The sequence below is a fragment of the Monodelphis domestica genome, chromosome 1 (genome assembly GCF_027887165.1).
Source record: "Monodelphis domestica isolate mMonDom1 chromosome 1, mMonDom1.pri, whole genome shotgun sequence".
Taxonomy (NCBI): domain Eukaryota; kingdom Metazoa; phylum Chordata; class Mammalia; order Didelphimorphia; family Didelphidae; genus Monodelphis; species Monodelphis domestica.
Window position 1 is genome coordinate 94,979,357 of NC_077227.1, and position 24,372 is coordinate 95,003,728.

Here is a 24,372-nt window from a genome sequence, read left to right on the forward strand (position 1 = left end):
TCTTCATGTAAATTTTAAATGAAGGCGGGGGTGCTATCCTTTTGACTTCTTAATATTTTGTTGGGAACGAAGTTCATGTTCTGTTGGTTGTCCCATGTTCTTGGTAATAACTGCACCCTTCCCTTTTCTAGTCATCCCTTTGATATTTTTTCATGGTAGCTTGTGAATGGGGAATCCATTTAATATTTTAGAAGAGCAAATTTAACACAATGTATTCTGTTGAATATAATCAGGGAAACTTTTCTTTAAGGTAACTGTACTACATATACTTCTAGTTTTTTAACTTTTTTGTTAAAATCAGAATAGTATATTCCTACTAATGTGTATGATGGCAAGATCAAGAGTATAATCAGTTCTTTTTTGTAGTTGTAGGTGAGAATAAAGGCATAAGTAATGAGAAATTACTTTTTTTGAGAATTGTGTAACTTGAGAAGTGTACAACTGGTGTACCACAGGCTTAAACTGTAGTATTGGACCACGAAGTATCGGAATTGTCCCAACTAAGAAGAGTAGGAAGAGAAAATAGAATAGCAAATAGAGGAGAAAAGGACCAGTGAATTTAGGATCGACTCTTTATGTATCTCCTAGATTTTGTATTTATTGTCTTTGTGATTTAAACAAATCAGTTGACTTCTCTAAACTTCAGTTTCCTTATCTGTAAAATGAGGATATTGGATTAGATGTTTTATCTTGAAGACTTGAAGATTCCTTCAAATTACAAATGTTTTGAGATTGTAATAATGCTTGATGTTCAGTGCCTTTTATTGTTTAATAGGGAACAGTAGTTTACACTTCAGTGTAATTGCCAATATTCTTTGGAGCAGAATGTTACACTTTATTCTGTGAAAGAAAATTCTGTACACATAACCCTTCTGGAAACAGTTTTATTAGACTAGATAAGTATACTTTAATAAGCTTTTTTACCAAGAGAGATTACAGTTTCCTCATTTTGGAGTTAAGTTTTTAATATTCTCAAACAATAGACAAATTTCAGAGGCAAGATTAAGCAAGATAAATCTTAACACTATTATACTTTAAAATATCTGTTTTCCTAAAACAGTTCAGTTCCTTTCTTTGATTATACGCTAAGAATTTTCGTTTGCATCTCACCAAAGATGATCTAGAGATACTTATATGAACTGAAAAATCAAAGATTTCTTCCTTAAATTTGATCATTATCTCTAATTTGGTCAATGCATGGAGAAAAAGGGTGCTTTTTAAAAAATATATATATATGCATCAGTCTAGGACTTCTTGCTTTTGTTGAGTCATCCTTGAAAAGGATGAGTATTATTTTCCCCAGGAGTTAGATTAAGTATTGATAAGGTTCATTATTTCAGGTGGGTCCAAAGATTTTAGACTAATCTGTTGCTTTCTAATTTTATTTTGTAATGAGCCTAAAGAGGTGGGAGGGGTATGGAGAATAGAATGGAGGAAAGAAAAAAGAATACACTCTGTATCCTTAGTTCTTTTTCTAATTTTTTTTTTGTAACAGTGAAGTTAAATTGGTTGATAAAAGCCAAAGTTGGATATTATACTAACCTCTTGCCTTTCTAGCCTTTTTTCTCCTTCCATAGTGCAGTTTTTAATCTGACAGTGGTTGGAAAATTAAAACTTCTTCCCATGTTTTTGCCTCTACTTAGAAATTTTAATTTCTATTTGCTTTTGATCCTATGAAATTGTCTGGAACAGAACCAACAACATTATTTCACTTAAAATTTTGTGGGTTTGCCAGTGGAATGCTTGTTGGCTATGGAAGGGGGGGTGGGAGGAAGGGAGGGAAAGAACATGAATCATGTAATCATGGAAAAATATTCTAAATTGATTAATTGAATAAGCTTAATGAAAGAAATAACCTGTCCATGGAGAGCAGAAGCAAGTAATAAAATTAAAATATGACCCCCCCCCCCCAGATTTGTGGGTTTGAACATCATTTTATGATGTTGGACAAAGTTATGCCTTTAAAACTTGAGGTGAGTTTGCTATTTGTGGTATAAACAATTTTTAGAGATTTACCACCACCTTAATAATTTAAAAGATAAAAGTATTATTTACTTAGAATGATTATTTGCTTCTAAATGTTATGGGTTTTTTTGGTCTTGTTTTGCAGAATAAATTTTACATAGAAACCAAGCTTAACAGAGACCTAAAAGATGATCTTATAAAGCTGTTTACGGAACATGTTGCGGAAAAGCACATTTACAGCCTAATGCGTAAGTAAGGATGTCTAACTTTTGAAAGTTGAAGAGATTGTAAAAGTATTCTAGTAAAGGCTTCTGGTTAAGACAAAATATATTGGAAAGAATTATGCTTTCATGATTATTTCATTTGCTATATTTCTGAAAACTGATAGTACTTTGGCATTAAAGACACAAAAGAATAGAATTGTTCTGTCTTAAAACTGCATAAAACTACGTTATCTAAATTAAAATAGAACTTAGAAATGCATTTTGGATTTTATTTTAAAATATATTAGCAGATTTAAAATTTTTTGCCTGATTTCTTAAATATCCAAATTACTTGACTTTTAATGGCAGTTCATAAACATCATTTTTATTACACTTTTCATTTTGTATAGCATTTTATTTTATACTGGTCTATCAACTCAGTTAAGATATTTTCTTAACATTAAATAGTGATATAAATATATTATGGATAGAGATTAAAGGAGAACTTTTAGAGAGCAGTGCTTTAGTTTTTCCTGACACTCAGACAATAGCTAAATTTTATGTGGCACTTTACATATTTTATTTCATTTATAAAGCCTCTGTGAGGAAGTACACATATTATTTTCATTTTTCCTGATGAGGAAACTGAGGCACATAAATGACTTGCCAAAAATCACACAGCTTTATCACCACATTATCTTTTTTTTTAATCACATCTTTTTTAAAAAGTTAGAGGAAGGAATTTTATATCTAGTAAATAACTTTATCTACCTTATGTAAATCTTGAAATTTCTCAGACTTGTGAATGTTAAAAATTTCCCCATCAGGGAATTCTCAATTGGAACATTTCCCTACTGGGAACATTCCCCATTTTGACTGTGAGAACTCGCCAGGATCAGAAATGGGAGGACCTCTACTCCACCCGTACTTAAGACTGCTTAAGGGAGAAAACTCCTTGCTAAACAATGAAAGTACTTAGACCCATACTTATAATGAGGCAAGGAGTTCTTTGAGCCATGCCTGTTTTTAGAATTGATACAATGAGATGCTAGGTACCTATAAAGGTCAGGCAACTTGTAAACTTGCCAGGAGCAAAGAGGTGAAAACTTATTCAGAGGTTTTCTCTTGAGGGGATTAGTTGACTCAGCTGTGTTTTCTCTGGTTCAGACTTACTCAGAGGTTTTCTCCTAAAGGGATTAGTTGACCCAGCAGTGTTTTTTAGAATGGGTTGTCCTTTGGAAAACGTCTACAGTGATTGGTAGATGGAAGAACTTAGGGGAGGTGACATAGGAGAAAACCCCCTATATAAGAAAGAAATCCTTTTGGAAGAGGGTCTTATGAGGATTGCTTGAGGAAGAATCTCTTGAGAGAGGCTCTGAAGAAGGGAAGCTCTTGGAGGACAATCTCTAAGGAGGTCTCACTGGAGCTCCTCTTAAGGGACTCTGTCCCTCTGGAGGCTCTTGAGAGAGGCCCTTTGGAACAGTCTGGCTGGAAGGCTCTTTGAGGAGGACTCTGGCTGGAACTCTCTCTGAGGAGACTCTGTCATTAGAATCCTTGCTTAGACAGACCTTATGGTGAGTGATGAAAGACTGACTGACTGATCTCTCTCTCTTAAGACTCAGGTCTAGCCCATGTTAGCTTAAGGCCCTTCATACTTATTCCTTTCTTACTCTTTCTCTCTTTCTTTAATTCCTCATTGTATTATTAATTAAAATCTCTATAAAACCCAGTTGACTTGGTTATATTCATAATTGGGAATATATTCCCTGGGGACCACCTTATATTTGATTTAAAAACCAAGACACTGTAGTGAAACATATTTTCTGCGGTCAAATTTACTCACCCACTTTTATATCTACTATAATTTATGTCTTCCACCATTTTATGTCAATGTCAATGCCAATGCCCCCAACTCTTTTAAATGCCACAGTTTATGGCAGACAACCATTTTAATTATTACACTTAGCACCTTTTACATAGTACATTTGAGTAAGTAAATGTTAGAATGAATTCTTTGTGTAAAGCTAAATAGTAATAGAATATTGGGAATCATTGACATCCTTGAATATTGTATGTAATATCCAAATATTTATTTTGGATGGGGGCAGAGTCAATATGGTGGTCCAGCAGCTGCAAAGCTAAAACCTTTCTGACAATCCTTCCAAACTGATTTTTAAAAAGTTCCTTAAAACAGTAAAAAATACTAGCAAGATGGAAAGAGGGGGTTCTCTTGATGAACATCATTTCTCAGGTAGGCAGAAAGAGTTGATTTTCAAGGAATAAGGGGAAACGAGAAGCAAAACTATACAAAGGAGTGCTGGCCAACTAATCCCCCACTCCCTCCTTCCCCCATTGTGCCAGGTTCCTAGCCTGGGCATAGGCTAACTAGGGATATCCTGGGACCTTGCCTACACTACCACCAGAGCACTCTACTCCCCATACCCACTCCTTGAAGTCCCAGGCCCTGGCACTAGCTTGTAGTAAGATTTGGAAGTCCATATCACTGATCCCTTTTAAGCCTGCGCTGCTGTGAAGACCTTACCCCAGGGCAAAATAGCTCATAGTGCTAATCTCTGCAATCTAGAAGCAGAGGAAACAGAATCAGCTAGCAGCTTTCAGAATTCCTTGTCCCCAACTGAAAAAAAGGCTGGGAAAATGAGCAAGCAGTAGAAGAAAGACTTAAATTTCTGTGGGAACAAAAAACAGAACCAACAGGAGATGTTGATATCTAAGCAACCACATGCAAAACTTAAAAAAAAAAGGGAATTGGCCTCAAGCTTTGGAAAAACTCAGAAAGCAATTTAAAAAATCAAATAAGACAGGTTAAAGAAAAATGAGAAAAAGAAATGAAAGTAATGCAAAAAGAAAATGACAGTGTAACAAGCAAAATTGGTCAACTGGAAAAAGAGGCACAAAAATCCAACGAAGAAAAAACCTTTTTAAGAAAACAGAATTAACCTACAGGAATAAGAGGCAAAAAAAAAAAATCCAATGAAGAAAATAGTTTCTTGAAAAGTAGAATGGACCAAATGGAAAAGGAGGATCAAAAAGTCATGGAAGTAATTCAGACTTTAAAAATTAGAATTGGGCAAATAGAAGCTAATGACTTAATGAGACATTAAGAAACAATAAAACAAAATCAAAAGAATAAAAAAAATAGAAGAAAATATGATATATCTCATTGAAAAAAAAACAGTTGAGCTGGCAAATAGGTCAGGACAGATGATTTAAGAATTACTGGACTACCTGATAGTCATGACCAAAAAAAATGCCTAGACATCATATTACAAGAAATTATCCAAGACAACTGTCCTGATATTCTCGAATAACAGGGTAAAATTGAAATTGAAAGAACCTACAGCTCACCTCCTGCAATAAATCTCCCAAATGTTAATTCCCAGAAATGTTATAGTCAAGTTCGAGTTCCAAAGCCAGAACAAATACTGTTAGCAGTCAGAAAAAAAAAATCAAATATCATGGAGCCCCAGTCAGGATTACACAGTATCTGGCAGGCAGCTTCCACACTGAAGTACCGAAAGGGTTGGAATATGATATTCTGGAAGGCAAGGGACTGGGTTTACTACCAAAGAATCACCTACCTATCAAAAGCGACTATATTCTTTCAGGGTCATTTAATAAAATAGAAGTTTTTCCGGAATTCCTAAAGAAAAGACCAGATTTAAAAAGAAAATTTGATATCCAAATAAAAAAATCAAGGGAAGCATAAAAAGGCAAATTAGAAAGAAAAAATTTAAAAGCTTCAATTAGATCAAATTATTTATATTTCTATATGGAAAGATTATATTTATAACTTAAAAATTGTTATTGTTATAGTAGTTAGAAGAAGTATACATAGAGGTTGGGGGAGTAAGCTGTTTAGGATGATATGTAAAAAAATCTAGGGGTGAAAAAGAGGATTGCACTAAGAGAAATGGGAAGAAAGAAGCAAAATGGTGGCAAATTATATCAAGTAAAGAGACCCAGGGTGGGAGGGGAAATACTATTACAGAGGAAGGGAGGATGAGGGTGGTGACGGGTAATACTTAAATCCTACTGTCATTGGAATTGGCTCAGAGAGGGGAGAATAGCCACATTCACTGAGGTATCGAATCCTATCTTACCCTATAGAGAAGTAGAAGAGGAATAAGAAAGAGGGCAGTAGGGAGGGGGAAAGGGGGAAGTGATTAAAAGCAGAACTTTATTTTGAAATTAAGGTAGAAGTTTTTACCTGTATCTTTTAATTCCTGAGAAATCATAGAATCATTTTTAGCTATCTAGGATTTTAAACAAATGACATCCATTTTTTTAAGTTTGAAAACACAATTTCATGTGTCAGTATTTTGGTTCTTAATTAGTAGGTATTCCCCAAACTGTTGACATTGTCATGTTTCTTCTACTGTGTGCAGTGTGTTTGAAATATATTCTGCTAAAATCCTACAGAGAAATTACACCATCTGACAAAAAGTTATTTACTTTGGAATTATCTGTTTGTATTTGGCAGTAACTAGGAAAACAATTTAATTTTCATCATTTATCACAGCCCTAGGAAATTTCAGAGATTTTAGAAATATAGGTCAAATGAAAAAATTTATTTGTTTCTTTTCATTTTCATGGTATCATTAAAAAAAATTGAACTCTAATTATAATGTGTTTACTGTGACAAGGAAATCACTTTTAAAAGACTGATATATATTAATTTAAGGTCGCCAAGGAATTCAGCTATGTAATTCCTAAATGAAAACTCAAGTCAGCCGTCAACCTTTTATAGAGTTTAATTACAGACAGGAGGAAGAAAGGAATTAGAGATAGAGAGAGAGAGGGAGAGAGAAAGGGGAGAGAAGGGAATAGGGCTTAAATACCCCTTCTGTTTAGGCTGGGCCAAAAGGCCCAAGCCCTTGGATAGCTGAGGCAAAGAAAAGAGATCAGTCCCTATTACTCACGTGACCAAAATGGAGAAACAGTCTCAGAGGCCCCCACCTTCAGCTTCCTTCAGAGCAAGCTTCTCAGAGCACCTCTCCCAAACAACCAGAGCCAAAACTCTCCAACCCTCCCCCCAGTCCTCAGACCCCTCTCTCTTTAAGGAAACCATCCAAGTTCCCTCCCCTCAGTTCTCACATCTACCAATCACTGTCCATCATTTTCCCTGTGCCAATGGTGGCTCTAGCTTAACCCAGGACCGCCCAGAGGTCTGGGCTTTGCACATGTCTGTTGGAGGTCATATTCTCAAATAATTAAATTTTGATCTATGCTGCAGCCCTTCCTAAATCCTGTTAGGACTGAGTGGGGTGGAAATTGTATTTTCCAAGACCTGATTCTGTCATTCCAAGTATCTCTATTGTATCAATTCTAAAATCAATCATGACTCAAAGAAATTCCTGTTCTGTGCTTAAGCATAGGTCAAAGCCCTTTCCATTGTTCAGCAAAAGGTTTCTGTCCTAAAGTAATCTTAAGAAGGGAGGAGAAGGAACCTCCCATGCCAATGGGGTTCACATTCCAATACACTATCGTAAGAAATTTTCCAAGTATGAAATTTCCCAATGGTGAAATTTCCAACATTTATAAGTCTAAGAAATTTTAAGGTTTATATTACTTAGATACTAAAGAGACTAGAAAAAAAGATGGAGGAGGCAGCTGGGTGACTCAGTGGATTGAGAGTCAGGCCCAGAGATGAGACTGGGTTCAAATCTGTCCTCAGACACTTCCTAGCTGTGTGACCCAGGACAAGTCACCCCCATTACCTAGCCTTTACCACTCTTCTGCCTTAGAACCAATACCCAGCATTGATTCTAAGACAAAAGGTAAGGGTTAAACAAACAAACAAAAAAAAGATGGACATAAATAAATGTTTCTCCTTAGTCAATACTTATGATTCTAAATAGCAAATAACTGAATGTTTTTAAATTCCAATAAGCTTGTAGTGTACTTGGTCAGCTGGGTTGGGACATTTTCTTTTATAAACCCACCTTACTCTTAAGCATCTCTCTGTAATTTAGGAATTACCAAAGGGTTTATTTTCCACTACTTGTCTTTAAGTTTTAAATATTCTTTTCTCAATGGTTAAGATGTTACCCTTCTGTTGACCACCTACTTTATATTTATTTGAAAACTTATGAAGGTATAATTGCTATTTTGGAGTGGGGATTTTTTTGGGTTAGATTTTCTGCTATGGAGTTTATCCATAAATATGTGGGTTTTCTGAGAAGACATGCTCCCTAATTTATATTATAAGTTTTAGAGAAATGGTCTGTTCTCCAGGAGTGATCATTACTTTGGTCTGCATTGTATTGCATTTTATATTTTGTCTAAGTGTTCATCATGGAAAAGTTGAGCAAACCCACAAATTCTAAGCCCTTTAAAGAATCCAAGTAATAGTAATAAGTTATATTTGTTAACTTTGCACAAAAGCTCATGTTTTATAGATCTAAATCTATTGTTCCTTTTATCAACTTATCTATAAAGTTCTTTAGAAGTAGAAATATAAAACGTTTCCCAGACCTTCCACACTTACGTAGCCTATAGATATACTCTTTTCTCTGGCGGAGAGTAGATTATCTTGTCAGCCAAATGGCAACTTGTCTTGTAGTTTGAGATTTTTTTATAGAAAACCTGATTATTGAGGTCATAGTACTGTGTGCAGAAAATACTTGTAACCAAATGCTAAAGTTGAACCTGTAATTTGTAGAGAGGAATTATTTGTTGCATGGATGATTCTTTGAATGCTGGTATAAAAATATTCTGGTATATACTCATAATGCATACCTGAGTACAATGAAGCATGCTTTCTTTTCACTAGTACAAAAGTTGTGTTTCCCTTTGAAAGAAAATAGTTATTTTAATATGTACTTTTGGAACTAAGGTCAAGCCAAAAGATGATAATCTTTGGGGAATAAGGAGAAGAGGGACATGCAAAGGTTTTAATAGACTTATTTTAGTAAGTGTCTGGGGAGGTGTTTTGATTTGCAAAGAGATTCATCCCAGTTTTCACATCAAAATTACCAAAATAGTCTTTTTGAAGAGAAATTTAAGATGGAGATGGAAAGAGAGAATTAAAAACAGGTTTCTCCTGGAGGAATAATTTGTTAGGCAAAAATTGGTTGTCATTAGTTATAATAACAGCCTCCTTTATGTTAACTTCTAATTTCAAGCACTTTCACATTTATGCCATATATCATCATAAGAACTTATAATTATATATTGTTTCCTCCTCTTCCTCCACTTTCCTACCAACCTGGAAAATAAGTACTACTAATTGTATTCCCATTTTATGACTATGACAACTGAGGCAGTAGTCTGGTGACAGCTTACTGATTCCATAGTTAAATGTTAGAACCAGGTTTTGAATCTAGGTTTTTTTGACTCATGTTCTTTCCTCTATTATACTATCACCCTTTCTTACAGAATATATCACTCTTGAGCATATCTTCTTTTTTTTATTTTAAAAGAGCCTTCATTTAAATGTATTTTAATGTCTTGTGCTTATCCCAAAGTTTTCAAGTTTGCATAGCACAATGTATTTTGAGATGCATACTATTTGTGTTTTCATGGTAATGTCTAGCACAATCTAGCTGTTTACTTTTGTCTTCACTATATCATTTGGCTGAAGAGTGAGAATTTAGTGACAGCAATGATTATTGATGCCCATAATGATTCCTTTAGGATTAGGGTTGAGTTAACATCTTGAATTTTCAGGAGCCTTTAGATAGGTTTTTAAATTAGGCATTTAATTTAAATGTCCTAAGCTAAAAGAGAATGTGATACAATGTATCTCTAACATAGGTAATTTAACTTGAAAATTTATTAACATATTTGAATATACAGATATCCCTTCCACATTGAGACTTTTCCCTTTTATGGTTTTGATGTATTGCAGGTTAGTATAAGAAATTAAAGGGAGTTTTGGGGGATTTTGCAGAAGTTGTAGACAACACATGAAAATCAGCAGACAATGCAGAAAAAATATATAATTTATAATATCAACATATTTTATCTTTTAATAACATAAACATACAAAATTTCTTTTTAGAAGTTGAAATAAGTAAAAAATTAAAGTTTGGGAAAAGAATACAAAAGTCAGCAGACTGGACAGACAAAAGCTAGAAATTAGAGATTTTTTTTAAAACCCTTATCTTCCGTCTTGGAGTCAATACTGTGTATTGGCTCCAAGGCAGAAGAGTGGTAAGGGCTAGGCAATGGGGGTCAAGTGACTTGCCCAGGGTCACATAGCTGGGAAGTGTTTGAGGCCAGATTTGAACCTAGGACCTCCCGTCTCTAGGGCTAGCTCTCAATCCACTGAGCTACCCAGCTGCCCCTTTAGAGATATTTTTAAAAATTCAGTAACCCATAAATGCATAAAATGTATGTACTATTATTTTAAAAATTACTGGTATGCTCAGTATTTTCAATTTGCTTCATTTTAAAATGTCATATTTTATATTTTTGAAATTTCTTTTTCATAGAGTATTTTTACTTAACAATGATCTACATATATCCTATGATCAAATATTTATCCTAAATTTTACAATAAGGTAGTGGAAGTATCTCATAAAAGAAAAAAGAAAAAAATTCCCACTTCTCTGTTGAGAATGGAAGACCAAAAACGTTTACTCAGATGAACTCTGGGTTGCACAAGCCTTTATTGAGGCCAATGGACCTCTAATATGTAATGGGCATATATGGGTAGATTACAGTCTGTCTTGAAATGAATTCCTGAATCAATGAGATCACAGATGCATTTGAGCATTTCTATATAAATGAAGAATAGCTTTCCTTAAACTTGGCTAGACTATAGTAAAACTCTGCTATTGACTTATTTGAAAGACTTTAGCTATATATAGCAGTAAATAAAACATTAACACTATTGATTCAGTCTGTGGCATCAGAATTATTAAGAGCTTACTAAACATTAATGGAAAACTAGTAGCTGTAATTGGCTATCGAATAATTCTATTAATTTTTGTAATAAGCACGTGTTAATGAATCTCAGTGAATCGTTAATAAAAAAAGAAAACTTGGAGATCATCTAATTTTTATTTTATTTTATTAAAAATCCTTACCTTCTGTCTTAGAATCTATACTGTATATTGGTTCTAAGGCAGAAGATCAGTAAGGGCTAGGCAATGGGGGTTAAGGGCAAGTAAGGGTTAATGGGGGTTAATATGTGACCTTAGCCAGGGTCACACAGCTTGGAAGTGTCTGTGGCCAGGTTTGAATCCAGGATCTCCCATCTTTGGACCTGGCTCTCAATCCACTGAGCCACCCAGGTGCCCCCCATCTTATTTTTATTTGGAATTATTAAGGCTCTTCATATGTCTGTATAACTGCTTTGTTCATAATAAACCCAGACAGTTGCCATCCAGAAATTTTATTTTTCTGAGCATTTCCTTGTCAGGATTTATAGACTTCATTAAATAGGAAATAGTCTCTTATGGACAGGTGGGGAAGTGACCTGATAGAGGTTATTTATTATCTAAAATCCAAACCTAGAGAACATTTTACTCCCTAAATGCAAATACTTAGATCCAACCACTAAATGGAAACGTGGTATTAATATTTCAAATGTGATATGTGCCAGAATGTGTGGGAATTGAATCATTTCTATTATACATTCCCACAGACCCTCATGTTTACTAGTAAATTAAATTTTACTATATCTTCAGTTATATATAGATATTTTATATGTTATATGTAGAATTTACTATCTCTTCACTTAAATGTAGAAACTTTTCTTAGAGAACTGGTGAAGCAAGGTCATAAACAACTGTCTTAGAACCAGTAAGGGTTTTAGCCTTTGTAACCATTTATTTTTCTTTTTTATTTCAGCTTTACTTTTAGAAGCCCAGTCAACACCATTTCAAATAACACCTTCAACTATGGCAAATATTGTGAAAGGCCTGTATACACTTAGACCAGGTAAACATTACCTTTTTCCTTTGAAAGGGGTTGAAAAGGTTGAAGATGAGTGGCTTAATTAAAAAAAAAAAGTGTATTTTAAATCTTTTCTTCTATGAGACTTAATAATAAGACAATTATATCTATTTAGTTTACCATTTCACAGATTGTTCTAATGATAATAGCCAGCATTTATATGACATTTTAAGATTTGCATATGTGACCTTGTCAGGCTAAGAAAAGTGCTACATAGTTGCCAAAATTCTGAAGTAATTGATTTGAAAATATTTGAAATTTTCAATTCATCTTTTGGGAGGAAATCCATTCCTTCGATTTCATTGGGTTATGGAATGTTGAGTTAAGAAACTCTTTCTACCAATGCCAGTATGTAGCTGTTTTGTCTTTTATGGTAATATAGAGTGGCCTAGAGCACTGAGATGCTCAGTGAGTTGGCTAGGTTCACCTAGCTAGTTCATACCAGAGGCAGCACTTGAACATAGCTCTTTCCAACTCCAAGGCTAGCTGTCTCTCAGTTGTATTGTGCCGTCATGTAGCATGGAGAGATATTGAACATTGTGACATGAGAAGACTAATTCAGGCAAAATTATACTTTAATATAGAATTTAGAAGAAAATATTAAATGGTAGGGGGAAATATCCTTTGAAGATATTGATAGGCCTATTTTAAAGAGTCCTCTTCCCTTGCATATATACAGAGTTTTATTATTTTTTCTAAACTCTTAGCTTCTATCTTAGAATCAGTATTGTGTATTAGTTCTAAGGCAGAAGAGTGGTAGGGGGTTAAGGGACTTGCCCTGGGTCACACAGCTAGGCAGTATCTGAGACCAAATTTGAACCCAGGACCTCCTGTCTCCAGGCCTGACTCTCAATCGACTTAGACACTTAGCTTCTGCCCCCCATATTTGATCATAATGGGCATAAACATAAACTACTGGTCTGAAAGAGTCATAACAATATTGTTGTTTTTGAACTAATATTTCTAGGGACTGTATACATTAATGGAACTAAGACTCACACATCCATAGGTGTCCTACATGTATATCTTTTGGTACAACTGTGTTGAAATAAGAGCAGCACAAGCATGAAGGAAACCCTAAGACACTTTCTTGTCTGAATAGAATTTAGCAGACATTTCAGAAGAGCTTATCATGCCCAGAGCACTGTATTAGTCTTGGGGAGAAATGTAGAAATGTATATAAAACATGGCTCTTATGGTCGTAGGGCTTAAGAGCCTAGTGGTAGGATGGAATAATAGTAGAATGTGGTCACTGTTCAGGCTGTTCTGAGTGTTTGACATTAGTTGAGACCCACTCTGTTGGTTCAGTTTCCTTTTCTGTAAAATGAGTCATAAAAGCACCTATGTCTCAGGACTATTATAGTGATTGTAAAGGGCTTAGCATATATGGTGCCTGGCACAAAGTCATTATCAGCATCCACCACCATTATCAGCTTGTTCATGGATACTTATTCATAGTGTTTATTGAATTTGAATATAATTGATGTATGTCTTTCGAAAAGATTGTATAGAGTGTTTCTTGAAGCTCACCCTATTTTTGAGTTTGTTTAGAGGCTCACAAATATTCAGAGAACAGATTTCGAGAGAATCTAGCAAGTATATCATAATAGACTAGGTTCTCTCAATGTTTTCTTGAAATAGAATACACTTGAGAGATGGTGGGTTTCCCCTTATTGGGAGATTTTCAGGTAAAGACTGAATGACTTCTTACTGGATATATTTTCTAGGAGGTGTTTGTTTTTTTTTTTAATTATTGATTTGGAGTAGATATTCATAGATTATCCAACTTTAATTCCATGAACACCTTGTGAGAAGAGGAGCAAGGAATGCTTCTTGGAAGAAGTAGCATTTGAGGAGGGTCTTGAAAAATAGTAGTATTTCACCTGTAGAAACTGGGGATTAAAGCCATTCTTAGCCTGTGAGGTGGAAGGACCAAAAAGTACAAATGTAGGGATATGATTAAAAAAGATGATACTCTGCCAGATTGTGGGAGCCTTGAATATCAGATGAAGAAGATTTGAATCTTTGTTCCCCCTGAATGGAAAATGTTCCAAACAATTCCTTGTCTTGGTTTAATCTATATCTACATATATCTATATCTATATCTCTAGGAACAGTTTCTTAAATTTCCTAATACATTATCTTATAAACTTAGATAATCTTTCTTTGACTGTGTCTGTATGTAAGTATGTAATCACTATTTATTATTTGTAAATACTTAACTGGTGAAATGCCCATATCATCTGATTTAGTTTGATTACTATATTTCTGTTGAGGATTCTGGGGATGTTTCTATTCTGGTGAGTCTAACCATGAATCATATGAAGATTGATAGGGAAAATGACCCCCCCTTCTTAATTTCCCCAAATTCATAATTCCTAATGCCCATAGAAAATTACAAACATTAATGGCTCCCTAACTTAATGTGATAGTTTTACAAATTTGTGACAAAATTTTACTAGGTTATATGCTTGAAAATTTTTGACCCAGAAGCCCTTGAGTAATTGATTATGCAGCTTATTTAATTGAATTGGAATCTTTTTTTATTTTAAACATTAGGACTGCTGAATAGAGCTTGTGATTTTTCAGGATTAACCTGTGAATATTTTCATGTTGGAAGGCAACTTTATGGCATTTCTCAATTCTATATGCTGAATAAGACAGCTTTACTGGATATAGCTTTTATCCCAAGTAATGAAGAGAATCTTAGAATAAAGCTAATCTTTTAGGGTTTTTTACCTGTTCATTTAAAAAAAACTTTTTATTCAGACTGAAACTCTTATAATAGAATCCATATTGTTCTTGTGAGAACTTCATGTTCAAGAATTGACTCTGTTAAGTGGATTTATTTTTTTCATTTAGACAACCTTTGCTATTTTAGATATATTTCTGAAAAAATCCATTACCTTCCACCTTAGAATCAGTACTATGAATTATTCTAGATATTTTCTGAGGCATCTTTACATTACTAGCAATAGGCATTATAGAAGGCATATTGAAAATGTTAGTGAAGTTTTAAGTTATTAAAACTTTAAAATTTAAAAGTTAAAGTTTTAAGCTTTGATCTTCAAAATCTGCATTAAGAATCTTAGGACATGCTTTATGTTTTATTAAGGAGTTTGTAGGGTACTCTATTCATCTCACAAAAATTGATTTCCTAATAAAAAACATGGCCTATGGTTTTAAGAACCTTAAACCTTTTCTTAATCAGCATTTGACTGTTACCATTTCTTACCACATTGTACCTGTTTTCTTTCATCTTGTTTGAGAGGGAAAGAAGAGTCTGAATTTAGAATTTAATTGATAAAAGGAACTTCTGGTGAGACAAGTTTCTCTCCCTCTGATCAACAACTATTCTTTGATATATATTGACTTAGAGTTCCTGGGTAAAAGCGGTGAGAGGTTGAGTGACTTAATGTCTTTATACAACCAGTCAGAAAGAGAACTTGAACCTAGGGCTAGCCTTGTTTTCTAAGCCACATTGTGTTTTTAAGCTCAAGTCATCTAAAAGTTCATTATTCTTTAGTAGGAATAGGAATAAATTTTAACTAATGATGGCTCAAAATAGCAACGCTATTTTCTGAGATGAGAGATATTTAACTTTTCTCTGAAGAAGCTGTAGAGTTCTAAGTACAGAGCAATATAATTGTATCTATGTATACGTATAAAAATAATTTTCATAGGCAGAGGAAAGAAGTGAATTCTGATAGGTGGGTGAACAAAAACTCACCTTATCTCTTGTCTGTATTTTGACCTCTCATTTAGCCACGTCAAGACATGAGAGGCCTACCCAATCTCTTGCTCTTAATCTGTAAGCAGTTAACAAGTTGGTTCTACCACTGGAAATAGAAAGAAAACATCAACCTCCTTTGCTATATCTCTACTCATAATCCCTGTGATGGCGAACCTTTTAGAGCAGGGGTCCCCAAACTATGGCTTGTGAGTCACATGTGGCCCCCTGAGGCCATTTATGTGGCCCCCACCGCACTTCTGCAAGGGGGCACCTCTTTCATTTGTGGTCAGTGAGAGGAGCACTCTATGTGGCGGCGCCACAAAGTGCAGCGTCACTCACATATAGTACTACTTCCAATGACATAATCCTTTGTTTGTCATCTTGTTCTGAGAGTAACTGAATGAGAACGAGGCACCGTGCAAAGGATTATGTGGCTGCACAATGGAAGACGTCAGCATGGTGAGCGGCAATCTGGGGAAGGGGATTCCGCACTGTGTATACTGCTGCCAGGTATAGTGGTGGCAGTGATGGGCTTGTGCAAGGTGTAACAGGCCCATCACAGCCAGCATTACAGCCTCCACTATCCAAGACAGCAGTATACAGATTTGTTCATAGTTTTTTTATAGTCTGGCCCTCCAATGGTCTGAGGGACAGTGAACTGGCCCCCTGTGTAAAAAGTTTGGGGATCCCTGTTTTAGAGACTGAGTGCCCAAACTGCATCCCTCACACTACATGTGAGCCCCTCACCTTAACCCAGATTAGGGGAAGGAGGAAGCACTTCCATTGGGCTGTTGGGGAGAGGGACAGATGATGAGATAGAGGTCCTCAGTCGAGTGTGGAGAGAGGGAATGGAGCAGCCCTCTCCATCACGTGTGCCATAGGTTTGCCAATGTGGATGTAGACCAAAATTCCTTCCCTGGCTACCATTCCCAAAAATGTCTTTGTCCCTACTCAAACTCTCATAGCATTTTATGCCTCTTTACTATCTCATTCTATATGTTTTGCATTTGCCTGCTTTGGGGAATAGTGACTATTATTCATTTGTAGCAGCCTATAATTTTAGTAGTAGAGGAGAATTTTTAATGATAATTTTTTCCCTTTAAAGTTTACTTCAAACAAAATAAACCCTCAAACTTATTTACTTTTTCTTTTTTTTCCCTCACTCAGAGTGGGTTCAGATGGCACCAGCTTTATTTTCTAAGTTTATCCCAAACATACTCCCACCTGCAATGGAATCAGAGCTTCAGCAATATGCAGCTCAAGATCAGAAACTCCAGAGAGACCTTTTACAAAACGGATTTGCAAGGTTTGTTGGATTGTGCTTCAGAACTGACTCACTCATAAACTAGAGCTGCAAGTAGCTACTCAGTGTAAGGAAGGTCTTTTCAGGGGTTGTCAGCATAAGCATGGATTAACTCAAGATAGGAAAACATTTATAGTGTTAGAACAGGGATGGGTGCTATGGCAGGAATTTTTAAAAGATTTTACTTCATGGTGTGAAATTCTATTGCAGGGGTTCTAAGAATTTGTTTATTAAATAGTATGATAACTGTATTTTAATGTAATTTGTGATCCTTTAGAATTTATTTTCTACATTAAGAAAATTAGAGAAGGGATTCATAGGCTTTACACCAGACTACTAACAGGGAGCCATGTCACAAAAAATGTTTTTTTTCTATTGTATATGTAATGTGCAGTAAGTTTATAAACTTTTAGTAAAAGCAGCATATTAGAAAAACTCCAGTTAAAATAATTTTACCAGTCCTTTTCTTTATGAATCCCATGGTTATTCTTAGAATAGGAATTCCTACAAGGGAATATATACTTTTTACCTATACAGACTTCATACTGACTCCCATTCCAAAATGACAAAAATTAGCTTGGGCAGGAGGTAAGGGAATAGTTTTTAGAGGTTGGGGATAGTAAGGGGGTAATTTTATTTTTTAGACATTTGTATTTCAAATTAGACATTTTAATTAAATTGAGTTATAGACAATATATTCTTAATAGTTCTAAGCTAACAAAATATGTGTAAAGAGTACTTTAAAAAAAGTATTTGTGCATTATTTTACTATGGCTTTAGAGTTTCAGGAATTTTATCTTTCCATTTTACCACACTATCTTTGAGTAATATGCACCCCTTTTGCTGAAGTGCCATATTATACTATATTTAAGTTAAGTTAAAGACAAATTATCAGAATTTGAACAATTATTGAGAAAATTTGAAATTCCCTAGTATGTTACAAAACCAGGCTTGGTAATTTTTGGACTAGACGAAAATTAGGCTTTAGTGGGAATGAAGATGTTTCTGAGTACTTTTTTTTTTATTTAAACCCTTACCTTCTGTTTTGGAGTCAATACTGTGTATTGGCTCCAAGGCAGAAGAGTGGTAAGGGCTAGGCAATGGGGGGTCAAGTGACTTGCCCAGGGTGACAAAACTGGGAAGTGTCTGAGGCCAGATTTGAACCTAGGATCTCCTGTCTCTAGACCTGGCTCTCAGTCCACTGAGCTACCCAGCTGCCCCCCTGAGTACTTCTTTTTAAAAGAATAATTGTACAACATCTGCTAATAGGGTATTAAACTCTCAAAAAAAGCGTTGTCGTTTCCTTTTCCTTTCTTCAGAGCTGCAGATAAACACACACCTAAAAAAAAGACTTCTCAAATGTTCTAGCCCATATCTGAGTCTTTGGGGTAACCTTGGCTGAGAGACCAGCTCTTTTACAAATCTAGTTACATATGCTTTATTATTAGAAATGAATAATAAATATGGTCACATTATCTTTAACCATATAAAATTTGGTGTGGAACTATTTAGACTCTTGTTTTCCTTTGTAAATGAAGATATTAATGACTATACCTCCATTTGTAGGTGCCAGAGAGAGTATATCTCCATACTATTTTTAATTTCACTGCTTTTACCACTGCTTCTTCACATTGTCAGTCTATATGAATTAGCCAGATAAAGCTAAAAGCCTTCCTGCTTAGCTGAGAGTAGCATGAGTTTCAGCAATGTTGCTCTATTTTGACTTCTTTTGGTGGCCATGATTCAAAGCAAATTTGTCCTCTCACTTTGGTTTCAGTGTCAGAAAAAAATGGCTCTATCTCATTAGATAGCAAATATCTAGATTTAACAAAATCTGTATATTAGTGAGAAGGGAGACATTTCTGAGTCTTCTATCTCTGCCATCAGACTAACTGGTTAAAAGCAAAAAGTCAAAATAAACATCAAATTAAAAAAAAAAAGAATAAAGAGAACACATAGCATGCTATTATCCTATCTATTTAAATAAGTTGTTGGCTCTGAAAAATGTCAGCTAAATGAACATCATTAGCATTTACTATTTAGATTCGTCTTCATTGCTGTTGCTTAGAGAAGTTTAACTGATATAACTAAGTTGTCAAAACATGGAATCTAAAGAGCTCCAAAATCACCTAGTAAACATTTGTTTTACTTGTCAATGGAGATAGGTGGCAACCAAGGATAATGCTGCTTTTGAATACAAGCTTATTTAATTCAACAAATACTTTTTGCAAAACATAGTATTGAGTGTCTTCAGATACTCCTGTTTGTGGATGACTGTGAAGACTGAGTAAAGGTCAAAGACCATTTCATTTAGTTTCACAATCCCTGAAAAGAAAATCAGCTTAGTGACCCTCACAGGTAGAATAAAATGGATAATGTTAGGATATATACTAGCCAAATTATGACATGTGATTTTATGGGCATTCTATATTTAGTCTGTTAGTATCAGTATATAATATTACAGATGGACAGAGATCTAGGCCTAGTGAGTTGGATTACTTTTGAGAAAATTGGTCCTAGGCTGCTTTCTAAATCACAAATGAATCTTTTTAGTATCAATATCCTCCTGCTGATGGGACAAATATGGTGTTTATAATTTGATCTTTATTGATACAAATCATAACATTATCTCCAAGGAATCTAGTTTGAAGGTGATCTAGGGCTGTGAAAAGGAGCAAGTTGCATGTAAATGGGGTGAAGCATATTATCCGTAATAAGTATACAAGAAGGGGGCAGTGAGGCAGCTTAGTGGATTGAGAGCAAGGCCTAGACTCTAGGGCTTGGTTGGCCCTAGAGAATGGATGCCCTGGGTTCAAATCTGGTCTCAAAACAATTCCTAGCTGTGTGACCCTAAGCAAATCACTTAGTGTGCCCCTCCCCCCTTCCTACCTCCCCCATTGTCTAGCCCATATCACTCTTCTGCCTTGAACTGAAACATGTATACTGGAGGTAACAAAAGATATAAAAGGTTTGGAAGAAAAGGAATTGAGCTAATCATTTGAGGAAAAAAGGGTGAGCAATTTAGGTACTTCATAGGCACCTATGAAAGATTAAGCCCTAAAGCAGAAGCTGAAGTGCATTGAATTCGTGGGAAGTCCTGGACAGGAGTCATAGAATGAGAAAGCAAGCAGACATTGCCATTTATACTGTTAGGAAGAGTACATGAAATCACAAGTGCCTTCATCTGAAATTGACCTTTTAAGATCTAAGGTGTTACAAGGGAATCACTTTAAAAGACTGATATATATTAATTTAAGGTCGCCAAGGAATCAGCAATGTAATTCCTAAATGAAAACTTAAGTCAGCCGTCAATCTTTTATGGAGTTTAATTACAATAGGAGGAAGTAATTAGGGATAGAGAGAGAGAAAAGGGAGAGAAGGAAATAGGGCTTAAATACCCCTTCTGTTTAGGCTGGGCCAAAAGGCCCAAGCCCTTAGATAGCTGGGGCAAAGAAAAGAGATCAGTCCCTATTACTCACGTGACCAAAATGGAGAAACAGTCTCAGAGGCCCCCACCTTCAGCTTCCTTTAGAGCAAGCTTCTCAGAGCCCACACGAACCACACCGACCAACTACTCAACCTCCCTTGGAGTCTTCAGACCCCCTATCTTTAAGGAAACCCTCCAAGTTCCTCCCCTCAGTTCTCCCATCTACCAATCACTGTTCATCAATTTCCCTGTGCCAATGGAGGCTCTAGCTTAACCCAGGACCGCCCAGAGGTTTCTGGCTTTTGCACATGTCTGTTGAAGGTCATATTTTCAAATGATTAAATCTTTGCTCCTTTGCTACAGCCCTTTCTAAATCCTGTTAACCTGAGTAGGGTAGAGATTGGAATAATTAAATTTTGATCTAGGCTGCAGCCCTTACTCAATCCTGTTAGGACTGAATAGGGTGGAGATTTATTCCAAGTATCTCCATTGTATCAATTCTAAAATCAATCATGACTCAAAGAAATTCCTGTTCTATGCTTAAGCATAGGTCAAAGTCCTTTCCATTGTTCAGCAAAGGGTTTCTGTCCTAAAGTAATCTTAAGAAGGGAAGAGAAGGAACCTCCCATGCCAATGGGGTTCCCATTCCAATAGACTATCAGTAAGAAATTTTCCAAGTATGAAATATCCCAATGGTGAAATTTCCAACATTTATAAGTCTAAGGAAATTTGAGGTTTACAAAGGCTTGTAAGAGAAAATTTAAATTTTAATCACGTATGAGGATTCCTTTATAATAGATTTATAAGCTCTTACTGTGATTTAAGACATAATAGCAATAGGAATGGTATTAAGAGCCTCTGCCCTGATGAAAGTACTTGTACACTTCCCCTTTTCTTGCCACATACTCTGGAGGGTATGACTAGAGGAAACTGAACCTCTAGTTTGGCAGTGTCATAATTAAGTGATCCAAGAAGGGAAAGGAGAAAAGGGGGGGAGGTGTTGACCCAGTCATAACCCCTCTTACTGGAACTTATTAATAACCTTTTTAGCAAAATGTTAAAAGCCTTACTTTGGGAATTGTTCTGAATATCTAGTCCTGTTAATTACCTCCAATAAATAACTGTCAAAAGCCAGAAAACCTCTTGTCAATTTCAAGAAGATCTAGCCACAGACTTGGTGTGGCTGACAGATCTCTGACTTCTGTATTTTATGTCCAGAAAATAAAAGTCAGAGCCTTAGCTCAAGATGCTGGCCCAGGTCATTTTATTTCCTTTAGGGTAGAGGTAGAGATTTAGATTTTTGTATTTAAAAATATCTTTACTGTCACCTTCATTTCTATGTCCCTCTCTCCTTTACCCATAAAAGCATTTTTTCAAACAAAGAATTAAAAGAGCAGGAACAAAAGATGTTTAGCAAACCCTCATGTCATGTTGCATTTCCTGCATTATGGCATTTGGGCTTTTTGATTCGTCATATTCTTTTGGAATACTCATGACTCCTAAGTTATCTCTTTATACTACTTTAAAATCTTTGAGGAGTGGGGGTTAAAAAGTGCTAACCTCAGTTAGGCCCAGTCAGGGAAGAGAATGCTTTTACTTTGCTACCATCCTTCCTCATATACCTAGGCAGAATCTGTGTGTGCTTCTTGTTGTGTAGTCATAAAGGATAGGGGTATGTTAGCAGATCTTTGCCAGCAGGTGAATCCCAAAATATGTGAGCCTCATGCAGAAGCTTCTGGATTAGTATTAGTTCATGCTTCTCTACATAGGAACATGATAGTGGGTGATGTGAAGATTGGATTTAGCTATCTCCTGATGGTAACAATGAAGGTACTTAGCTCTTCCTTGATTGTGAAGATTGAATTGTAGTCCTCTGTCTATTTGTTGATTTAATCCCCAGAAATGTAAGCACATTACTTGAAGTTGAGTGGGAAGATCTGCCCATGTTAGATCTGATCACTAAGGGTATAAATCTCCCACTTAATCATGAGGTGGAAGGTCTGTGACCTACGTGTGCGATAGTGGGTAACGAATTAGAATCGACTAATTGCCTTCTAGGCAGTCCTAGAGCAGAGTGTCTGCTGTGATTGGTAGATGTGAAATTTAGGGGAGGTGACACAAGAGAAAAAGATCTTTAAAAAGAGGACCACCGAAGGGATTTGGGATTATTAGATACTCTTACTTGGAGTTGGACTGGAGAGTAGGCACTTGAGGAGAGACTTGAAGAGGAACTCGACCCTGGAGGAATCTCAGACTGCTTTCCTTTTAGATTGGTGAGTGAAAGGCTGAGGCGTGAAGCCTCTAGGAAAGGCCCATCTTCTTGAGACTTAGAATTTCTTGAGGCTTAGAATTTCTAACTGGTATCAGTAGAAGCCAGTTCTCGCTCGTTCTCTCTCTCTTTCTTTCTCTCTCTCTGTCTCTCATAATAATACGGACAAAGATTTGCATGACTCAGAAGTATTTGCATTTGTTTTTTGCATCTTAAAATTGTGTACCTTCTAAGTTAAACATTCTCTTAAAAACTATTATATGCTTCTTGGGTTTCATCAATGTGAATGTTTCTCCCATTTGTGCAGATCATACTCTTCTCAATGTTCCTCTTAATCCCCTACTAGGGGAAGTCCACTCATTGTGGTTAGGGACCTTCTATTGGATCTCTTGACATTGTATGGATAAAAATGGAATAGGAAGCTGTCTGTAGTTGCCTTCACTTACAGTGTGACCAACCCTCACTTCTTTTTTTTTTTAAACCTTTACTTTCTGTCTTGGAGTCAATACTGTGTATTGGTTCCAAGGCAGAAGAGTGGTAAGGGCTAGGCAAAGGGAGTTAAGTGACTTGCCCAGGGTCACAACTGGGAAGTGTCTGAGGGCAGATTTGAACCTAGGACCTCCCATCTCTGGGCCTGGCTCTCAATCCACTGACTTACCCAGTTGCCCCCAACCCTCACTTCTTTTCTGATCCTTTATGTCTGACTTCTTTTACTATACTTTTCCTGCTAGTACAGGTCCCTTTTGGTGGTTTGTCGCAACTTGTGCATACCTGTCACATGCCCAGGCCTGGACCTTTAGGTGACCCTCAACTTGAATTCTTTGGACAGGATACTATTTTATATCCCTTAGCCATATAATAATATCACTGCAGATGTGAAAATATAGATGCTTGGTATCACTGAAAATGGGATAGTTGGGAAAGAAATAAATATTGATTAAACACCTACTACATGCCGGGCTCTGTGCCAAGAGCATTAGAAATAATATATCATTTGATCCTCACACCAACCCTAGGAAGTAAGTACTATTATTATTCCCATTTTACAGTTGATTAAATGGAGAGAGAGGTTGTATGATTTGGCCAGTCACATGTCTAGTAAGTGTATGAAACTGGATTTGAATTTTCAATTTAATTTGTGACTTCAGGACCAGTGCCCCATCTATTGTAGCACCTGGTTGCAGGGCTGTTGTAACATAATTTTTCCTGTTGAATTCTACGTTCTTATCATTTTTTCTCTTATATCTGTCAACCATTTCAAATTCTGATTCTCATTCACTTAACTGATTACTATTTGCTGCCATCCTACTCCATAAGATTTTTTGAGTTCATAAAAATGCCTTTAACTTACTATGTCACTTTGATGAGGAAATCAAGTGTTCACTGGCTAAGATTGTTTCTAGACTGTTTTGGTTTCTTTATGGTAGAAAATGATTTAGTGTTTTAATTGCCTTAGGAAATGGTGATAATCTATTCTTTTATTCCATTTTTATTTTTGTGCATCTAAACCTGTTTAGATCAATTGAAAATTGTCCCAGTCACATGCCA

The 24,372-nt window shown here is 35.7% G+C and overlaps 1 protein-coding gene across 2 annotated transcripts in view; it reads left to right on the forward strand.

The window, feature by feature from the left end:
- CACUL1 (CDK2 associated cullin domain 1) overlaps positions 1-24,372 on the forward strand; it is a 98,101-nt gene that overhangs the window by 64,350 nt on the left and 9,379 nt on the right. For both annotated transcript variants that reach the window (XM_007478921.2, XM_001377037.4), the window contains 3 exons: positions 2,111-2,213; positions 11,988-12,077; positions 16,993-17,131. In XM_007478921.2, coding sequence (XP_007478983.1) covers positions 2,111-2,213; positions 11,988-12,077; positions 16,993-17,131 — 332 coding nt within the window. The remainder of the gene's footprint in view (positions 1-2,110; positions 2,214-11,987; positions 12,078-16,992; positions 17,132-24,372) is intronic.